Source organism: Myotis daubentonii, chromosome 11, assembly GCF_963259705.1.
Source record: "Myotis daubentonii chromosome 11, mMyoDau2.1, whole genome shotgun sequence".
Lineage (NCBI taxonomy): Eukaryota > Metazoa > Chordata > Mammalia > Chiroptera > Vespertilionidae > Myotis > Myotis daubentonii.
The window spans coordinates 53,070,753-53,079,732 of record NC_081850.1 but is presented as its reverse complement, the minus strand read 5'-3'; the positions used below and the strand labels follow the sequence as shown (position 1 = coordinate 53,079,732).

Sequence of the window (8,980 nt, the reverse complement as noted above, 5' to 3'; positions counted from 1 at the left end):
TGGGTTCCGGTGCCAACCCAAGTCCCTGTCCCTGCACTGCCACCTCCCTCTCCTGGGGATAGAGGAGCTTCTGGCTGGCCTGTCCCGGACACGGTGGGCTGCACCGGGCGGAATGCCAGGAGCATTTTGGGCCAACACACACCACAACACACACACCACACATGTGTACACACATACCATACACATAACACTCACATCACATGCCTACTCCCCACTCACACCACACACCCGACACTCATTCTCATTCTCACGCCCACACACGTAAGAAAAGCAGGACTGTTGCAGCCGCTCACCCCCTCTCTGGGTCATCATCCCAGCCTCTCCTTACCCCAGCCCCTCCCCATACCCACCTCTGCGCAGATGGAGAAAACAGACCATCTGGCATGACACCTTCACCTCCTTTCTCCCCCCGACACGCACAGAAGCGGCCTTAGCCTGTACCCCAACATCCTTCCTGCAGCATTCCCCAACCCCACCCACATCCGGGCCTGCCCCGCCCACCCGCTCCTGTGTGCTGCTCCCAGGCCTCCCCAGGGGCCTCTTCCAAGGCTCTCTTCCTTGCTGGTGCGCTCAGTGTCTTCCTCTCCAATCCTTCTCCCTTGGGCCTTACATGGGCTCAACCTCCCTCGCTAATTAAAAAGAATAATAAACTCCCCCTCAGTGCAGTGCCTCTCTAGCCACAATACATCATTGTCCTTCCTTTCAAATGACCTGCAACTGCGACCTTTCCTCCCTCAGCTCCCATTGACTCCAAGGCCCTCGCCCCCACGTGCACACCCCCCACGTGCACACACCCCCACGTGCACACGCCCCCCACGTGCACACGCCCCCCCACGTGCACACGCCCTATCCAAGCACACCACCGTAAGGCTGCTCCTTCACTCAGATTGTTCTCACCAAGGTCACTGTCAACTGTCAGGTTGCAAAACCCAAGGTCTCTTCTCTGTGTTCGCCTTCGCTGACGCTTCCCACTAGCTGGCCCACCCTCTCTGAGAACCACTCTTTCCTTTGCAGGGTTGCCAGGTAAAATATCGGCCCCCAGTTACATTAGAATCTCAAGCAGACAACATATGTTTCATATAAGTATGTCCCACTTGTTACATGGGACATTACTTATACTGAGAAGTATTTGCTGCCTGAGATTAAAATTAACTGGATGTCCTGTATTTTTATTTGCTAAATCGCACAACCCTATTCCCTGCTTCTCTGCCCCCCCAGCTCCCCACCTTCCTGTATCTCCAGTTGCTCCTCCTCTTGTCAGCTGCCCAGGTGCTGGCCCTGACTGCCCCTTCTCCAGCTCCCCGCTCCCCTGGGGCAGCGCGACCTGCCCATCACCTGCAGAGTGAGGCTGTGACTCCCACCCCACCCACCCCCATTGCTTTGTTTTCAGAATGACACGTGTGATTCCAGCCTACAGGCCCCGCCCTCCACTGACCCAGGGAGGGTTGTGCGCACACAGTGTAGGGACAGAGCCCTGGGTCTGGGGTCCTAATATTGGGTCCAGCTGAAGGAGGCCTGACCTGGGCAGAGCCGGCTCTGTCTGAGGGCAGGGAGCACCGGAGGCCGACTCTTCATCCCTTGCAGATCTTGCACCCCCGTCTCTGCCCACCTGGAGCTCTGGTTTCCAGGCATTTCTTTGTGCTGGACATGCTCACTCATCTCTGACTGGTCTGGGTGCCTCTGAGAACAGGTCCCTGCCGAGTTCCTGTGGAGATGCACCCACCATGGCCCTTCAAGGAAGGACCTCTATCCAGTTTGCTCCGTCCTTCCCCTCACAGGCACTGATCCCTGTAACATCTTGCATCCCAAACTTCATCTCGGTCACTTTCAGAGAACACGACCTACGACAGTTCCCTTTACTCAGTCCCCAGGTCCTCCCTGCAGCCCGTTCCCTTCCACAGGCATCTAGGAAGGCCCTGCTCGAGAGCTCTAGGTCCAAAGCGACCAAGACACGGTCCCCAGGAGCTCCCTCCCTGGGCTGTGCCCCCTCCCCTCCCCATGCTCATCCACTCCATCCCTCTGCATCACCCTGACTCTATTGGCCCCTCACCCCTCTGAGCCTCTGCAGCCCCAGCCTCTCTCTCCAAGTCCTTCCTGTGGCAGCCACATGGCCAAGGTGGCCGGTCTGGGCACCCTCAGAGGCCAGAGCCCCCCTCAGGGCCAGTCCTGAATAGAGACTGCTAGCCAAGAGACTCAGAATTTTGTACCTTTCAAACTATCCTCTAAATATGACACAGCATTTATTTCGTGGGTACAGAGAAAACAGATTTTCTAAGAAAAAAGATCTGAGCCGTTCTTTGTGATGGAAACAAGAGCGCTGTTACATGCTCTCAATGTAACGTTTTAGCTTATCTGGCATTGGCATTGTCTTTGAGTTCCTGATGTTCTGTCATTCCGGTCTCAAATCACTCACATTCTCTACGAATAGAAGTGACCACTAAGAAAAGAGGAATAAAGACTCTCTCAAAACAGGTTTCCAAGTCTTCTTTCTGGCTTTCCCGTTAACAAACCTCTCATCCTTTCTGTGACTCTGGTTTTCTCTTCTGCTTCCTTTTGTGGTTTTCCAACCCCGACTCTTGGGAGACCCATAAAAGGATATACATCTTCAATTATAAAATAAATCACGCGTAGCCCTTCGGTTTCAGCATGGCAGGGCTGATTTCAGGCAACTGGCAGGGGCTGGCCTCAAGGCTGGGCTCTGTGGGATCTGCACATGCAAGTAGAAAAAGGCTCAGCGAGGGGAGCAGGCAAGAAGTGGTTTGTACGAAGCGTCCACTTGAGGGCGCTGCTTCCTCTGGTGGCAATAGAACCAGTTTGTAGGCATCCTGGGATAAACCTGAGTTAACAGAATCTGCTTCCGATAGATTCCAGTTCCCCTGCCGATCAGAAGAGATGGCCCACCGTGCAGTCCCACACCGTTTGCTTGCTCACTCTTCAGACCTCTCCTAAGCGCCATCCTGTGGGCGGGGTCCAGTGGAGCTCTTGGGGGTCAGGGCTGACTCCACCGGGCCCCATCAGGGTGGATCTCCTGGGCCACAGGGCACAGCAATCCGGGATGGGATGCCACAGGGAGATTGCTGGACACAGGCAGGGAAGGGCAGGAATGCCAGGCTTGGAGGAGTGGGACAGCAGGGAAGGCTTGTTGGGGGGTGAGTCTGACCCACCAGCAGAGCGAATCCTGGGGGCTGTGAGGCCTCACATGAAGGTCCAGAAGTCCCGGGCACCCACCACCGCCTGGGCATGGCGAGCCGGCCCCGTGAAGAGAGAAGCCTCCTGGTGGAACGTGGCCACTGTGAAGCTGCGGCCAGGGCCCCCCTGAGGATCCGGGGCCTTCGAGGCACAGCTGAAGCAGCAGAGGATGCAGGTGATGGCCACGGTGACCACAAACAGCACGGCCACCATGCCAATCACCGCCGTCTCCATGGCCCCGGTGGCAGCTGGCGCACTGAGCAACCGGGGTGCAGCTGGAAGCCTTAGCTCCCCATCCGAACCAGGGCTCCTGGTGGCTCTTCCAGCCGGGTGGGTCCCTGCGGTCTTCTAAGAAGATACTGGTGTGGGGTCCTGGGTCGTGCCCCCTCGAGACCGTAGGGCGCTCTGCATGACACTGCTCTGGCCTCTGTCACTGTTTCCTCAGCCTGTCCAGGCTTCTGAGAGCTGCGGTCAACTCCACTGGGCGTCTCTGGAAGAAACGCTGACCTGAAAGATGTGCGCTCAAGTCTCCCGAACTCGGAGGAGCTGGGAGGAGGGGGCAGAAGGCTGCTCACAGGGAGCCTTGCCAACCCGGCCCTCTGGCGACGCCTGCGGATTTGAGGAGAGTTTGTACACTCAGACAAAAGACAAAAAACTCCCCGTCCTGCGGATCCGGGATGAGCTTGGGCTCCTCCCCTGAGGAACCTTGGGCCAGTCCTTGAATCTGCTGCCTCCTGAGCCCCTGGCCTGTGCTGGGGGCAGGGACTCAGGGGGACAGAAGACAATGCCAACCCTGACACAGTGGGGGCATCTGTGAGTCCACAGGGGCCTGGGGCAGGGCGGTGGGGGAGGCCTGCTTCATGCGGCCTCCTTTCCCGCTTGGGGCCGGAGCGTGTGTTTAGATAAGGCCCGGACGGACGTGTGGCCTTTGTCCTACACAGGGAAGCCCTGGGCTGTGCCGGCCCCCAGCCCTCTGTGCCGCCCGCTCACGCCCCTGCTCACCCTCAGATGCTGTGAACACTTACCCTGGGCTTGTCTGGAACAACAGCTCTGACTGTATGTGGTTCCGTGGTCTCCTGACCTGGCAGCCACCCCGGGAGCCAGGTCACGGCATGCCCAACCCTGGTGCTGCCGCCTTGGTCCAGCCTGGGCCCAGGCTCCAAGATGTCTGAGTGGCTGAGAGCACTTCCCGAATGCCTTCCTCCCGTGGTGAGTGGGGGCCCAGGGCCTGCGCAGCTGCCTGTCGCCCTTGGTGACTGCGCTCACCCCACCACCCAAGCACACCCAGGCCATTCCAGCCCTGCCCCCCAGGTTCTCCACTTCCCTGGGTGGGGGCGAGCCAGGCCCAGGCCACTGAGTGGTCTGCCAGGCGGGGCTCCGTCCTGACACTCACTCGGTCACAGCCCTGTCACAGCCAGGACCTCCTGAGGCCACCACCACGTCTGAAAAGGAGACTGGGCTATTGGCCCCACCTGCCCAAAATCTGAGCAGTGGAGTAGTGAGAAACAAGAATTCGGGGTAGAGGACACAGCCAGGCATTCGCTCACATAATTGGTCCAGCAACTCTGTGAAGTGGTTTCGTCTCCCTTTACAGACTCAGGTGCTGGGAAGCAGCGGTTACAGCACACCTGTGGCCTGTGGCTACTTTGTAATGACAACAAGAGCACCAAATGGCCGAAGCGGGGCCTCCTGGCCTTCCCTCCTAGTTCAATGCTCTGTTAGGGGCAGAGTAGAACAGGGGGGACTAGCTACAATGATAAGAAATACGAATCATGCTCTGTTTACCATAATAGTTCTGTTCCGATTAGAGAAAGCACATTCCAACCTGGCTGAGAGCTGTTTGCCCTGGGACATGGGAGCTGGCACGGGAAGGCAGGCCATCCTCCTTTCCCGAGAACTTCGATCACTATGGAAAGATTTACAGCCTCCTGGCTGAAGCAACCTAGTCCCGGAGGCACCCGCTCTTGGCAGCCCCCAGCCCTCTTGCCTGTAACCATGAGACCTTGCCTGCTTCCCCAGGCCTGTAATTCTTACTTTCCCATGTAATCTTTGCCCTTCTGCCCAATATAAGCAGCTGGTTTATGGGGAAAGGTAGCAGATTTTTGTGGATGACCTGCTGCTCTCCCATCCTGCAATAAACACTCATATATGATTCAACCCTGTCTCTGCTTAATTGGTTCAAGTAGTGACAGGCAGCCCAGACCCTTTGATTGTCCGGTATATTTCCACAGAGCAGTCCCCTCGTTCTACAGTTTTACTGATCAGAGTATGGAGCCTCAGAGAGGGCTCAGGGCTAGCCCGCGGTCACACAGCCTGGGTCCTTTGCGATTTCTCCAAGGCCCCGGTAAACTTTCTTTAGTAGCAGCTAAAGCACTGCCTACACATAGAATGGGAGAGTGACTACTGGGAGTGGGATACCCTGTCAAATCCCCACTCTTCCCTTTTCTAAGATGATTGAACAAACCTGGGCTCAGGGCGCCTCCTCAGAGAGGGCAGAGGAGGCGCATGGAGCAAGCAGGGGCCATGCCTGGAAGCCGGACACCTGGAATTACTTGTATTAACTGGGACAACCAGAGAGAAGGAAATGTGAGGAGCCAATCTGGTGCTGGTGGTTTCAGGTCGAATTACCACGATCAACTAGTCAATTCAGGAGATAGAGGGTATCAGGCAGACCCGGTTTCAAGCTGGGTTATTTGTTCCTTTGACTTCTCACTTGCCTTTTCTTTGTGGGTGAATGGTGCTGGAGGCCAGCTGTGTAGGTGTGCATTGTTCAGCATTTTAAAAACTAGCCCAGCTGACGTGGATCAGTGATTGAGCGTCAACATAGGAACCAGGAGGCCATGGTTCAATTCCCGTTCAGAGCACATGCCTGGGTTGCAGGCTTGATCCCCAGTAGGGGGCATGCAGGAGGCAGCTGATCAATGATTCTCTCTCATCATTGATGTTTCTCTCTCTCTCTCCCCCTCCCTTCCTCTCTGAAATTAATAAAAATTAAAATAAAGTACAAGGGTTCAGGCCTCTTACCTTCGGCCTTGTATTGATTTCCTTTTCTGTTTCTGAGATTGGGGACCCTCCTTGGATTCACCTGTAAAACAGGCCTTCTGGTCCATCCTCATAATAGGCACTCAGTATTTGTGGCATAATGAGAGGGAGCCCAGTTATACAGTGAGGACTGCACAGTCTGCTTCGAGGGCTCTTAGCAGTCTTCATGGACCTCGCACGGGCAATCTGCACATGGGATGACCAATGTGGCATCTCAAGCCCAGGGCAAAACAACAACAAAAACCATCGACAAAAGTGGACCAAGTTCAGACACCTCCTGCAGGAGTGGGGCTTCTGCAGGTTCCGGAGTTTATCCCCCTGGAGATGGGCTGCAGGAGGTGGAGCCCAGGAGGCCAGCCAGGGCAGCCTCAACCTCCTCCCAGCTCAGTACCCTCGCTCCCAACCATCCTCGCCCCCAACCATCCTCAACAGTCTCTTTCCGTTTATCGGCATTATCAGGAGAGTTGAGAAGAGCAAGACAGCCATCAGCCTTTGCCCACAATTCAGAGATGTTTGTCCTAAGGGTACTGTCCACCCCTTCTCTTAGAGTTGTGTCTTTTGTAATCCTATGATATACAGCCCCTGCCCCCGAGCCCCAGATGCCAAAAGATGTCTATCACTTAGATACACATCCTCCAGCATCATCTTCATCGAATGACCAGAAAAAAGACCACCTTCCAAACATCCCACTTACATTAACAAGGGAAAAGGTGATGCAGGCATCCTGCCATAAAGAACTGCCGTGGGCTCTGCAGAGAGAGGAGGGGGAGATGGCCAGAGGGCTACAGGCTCCACCTGTTAAATGTTTCCTGCCTTTCAGACCCCACCCCCACCCCCAACACTAGGGAGATGGAGCGGGAGCCCCCTGGGAGGCCCCAGGAGCCCAAAGACCTAATCCCACAGGGCCCTGTGCTCTACTTGGTGTCCCTCAGGCCCCACTCCCAATCGTATTTACTTTTCCAGAGTCTCCAGGGGAGAATCCTTCCTGAGGATCTGCTGTGTGGGCCGGTTCTGTGCTGGGGGGCAGGGAGCCCTCAGAGATTTCTCAGCTCTGTGAGGGCAGGGCCCTTGAATCCTGCCGTAAATCTCTGGGGAGAGAGATAAAGTGTGGTCAGTGCTCCAAAAGGAATAATAATAATAATAATAATAATAAAGTTGGAAACCCATGGGAGGTCTTCTTCCTGGACAAAGACACAGAGAGGGTAAAGTGCAGGGTGTTTTGGGGGTTGAGACTGAAGCAGTGTGAATGGAACAAAAGAGCATGGGGATAGGCGCAAACCAGACCAGGGGCCTTGAATGGCCAACCAAGAGGCAGAGACTTCATCCCAAGGGCAGTGAGGAGTTTCAGCCATTCCCTCCCAGTCCCTCCGGCTGTCTCATGGAGTTGCTTCAGAAAGCCGCTGACCTGGACAGGGCCCCAGGCTGGGGGGATGAGCCAGGGTGGGCACTGGGGCGGGGGAGGGGAGGCGGATTGGAAGGACACTGCAGAGATAAAATCAACAACACAGGGAACACGGGGTCCACTTTCCCATCCCAGAAGTCTAGTGTGACTGTCCGTGTGAATTTGCCTCCCTCGCCCCCATGCCCCCAACCCAAGCACTCACAGAGAATCCACAGGGAAACAGAAAAGAAACAGGACGTTCTGCTCTGTTCTGTCCCCGTGAGTCAGCAGGCCCCTGACTTTCTGGCCTGCTCTCAGGCCCCTCCCCAGGCCCCCAGGCCTCTCCTCCCTCCACTTCCCACTCAGCTCACAGGCCCAGGCTGCAGGCCCGGAACAGGATTTCCTCCACCCCGTGGAATTCTGCCAGCTATTCCTGGGATGTTTGGGAACTCGCCTCCCAGCCGGCCTCCCGGCTTTGGCCGGAGTCTCTGTTATCTGTCCCACTTTAGGGAAGAGGAAACTGAGACCCCAGGAGGCAAGCACTCTCTAAGACCACCCAGCACCACATCTCCAGTTTAAAGAGCACCCCCCACCCCCCAACCCCATGGCCTCACACAGGCACCGGGAGGGCAGGCTGCTGGAGACTCAAGGTCTGGATAAGAAACCCTGACCCAGTTACCAAGGAAACACTGAATTCAATACGCCGGCGGAGAGGGGCTCTGCAGGTCCCAGAGCTCAGTCTGCCCTGAACATGGGCTGGAAAGAGCACAGTGGGTAGAACCCTGGCCCAGCCTGGGTGGCTCGACCCTCCTCTTTCTGAGGCCCCAGACTATATCACAGAGCCCCACCGGCACACAGAGAGCCCCCTCTGGTTGTTTTTTTTTTGGGGGGGGGTCTTGTTAATCCTCACCCAAGAATATTTTTCCTTGATTTTTAGAGAGAGTGGAAGGAGGGGAGAGACAGAGAGAGAGAAACATTGATGTGAGTGAGACACATTGATCGGTTGCCTCCTGCACAATCCCTGACCAAGGCCAGGGATCAAGCTGGCAGCAACTGAGGTACGTGCCCATGACCGGAATCGAACCTCCACCCTTCAGACAGTCCGAAGCTCTACCCACTAAGCAAACCAGCAAGGGTAAAAGCCCCCTTTGGACAGGGCTGCACCCAAGCCTTAAATCCTCCCTTAGAACTTGGGCCCCCTGCCTTTCTCACCTACTGTCCACCGGGCACTGCAGAGCCCACCCAGTTTCCCCCACTGCACAACCAGCCCTCAAACCCCAGCCAGAAGCCAACAACACCCCAGGCCCTCACTTCCCATCAGAGAGGGAGGTCCCAGGGCAATGCAGACTCAGGCCTGGCTGCTCCCTC

General features: G+C 56.2%; 1 protein-coding gene across 5 annotated transcripts; it reads right to left on the bottom strand.

The window, feature by feature from the left end:
• Positions 1 to 2,192: 2,192 nt before the first annotated feature.
• Positions 2,193 to 7,945, bottom strand: SPAAR (small regulatory polypeptide of amino acid response). 5 transcript variants are annotated; one of them, XM_059657326.1, is made up of 6 exons: positions 7,511 to 7,753; positions 7,187 to 7,319; positions 6,926 to 6,980; positions 6,214 to 6,417; positions 4,215 to 5,750; positions 2,193 to 3,798 (listed from the first exon to the last, which is right to left on the bottom strand). In XM_059657326.1, exon 6 carries the CDS (start codon positions 3,421 to 3,423, stop codon positions 3,196 to 3,198), a length of 228 nt encoding a protein of 75 aa, XP_059513309.1. In that variant the 5' UTR covers positions 3,424 to 3,798; positions 4,215 to 5,750; positions 6,214 to 6,417; positions 6,926 to 6,980; positions 7,187 to 7,319; positions 7,511 to 7,753; the 3' UTR covers positions 2,193 to 3,195. The 5 variants fall into 5 exon arrangements, 1 of the variants encoding a protein (XP_059513309.1); XR_009447658.1 differs by lacking the exon at positions 7,511 to 7,753 and adding an exon at positions 7,836 to 7,945 and having other exon boundaries at positions 3,430 to 3,798; XR_009447659.1 differs by having other exon boundaries at positions 3,430 to 3,798; positions 7,516 to 7,809.
• Positions 7,946 to 8,980: the final 1,035 nt, after the last annotated feature.

Coding starts and splice junctions, on each gene's coding strand:
- SPAAR (XM_059657326.1), bottom strand. CDS start 3,423: ATGGAGACGGCGGTGATTGGCATGGTGGCCGTGCTGTTTGTGGTCACC.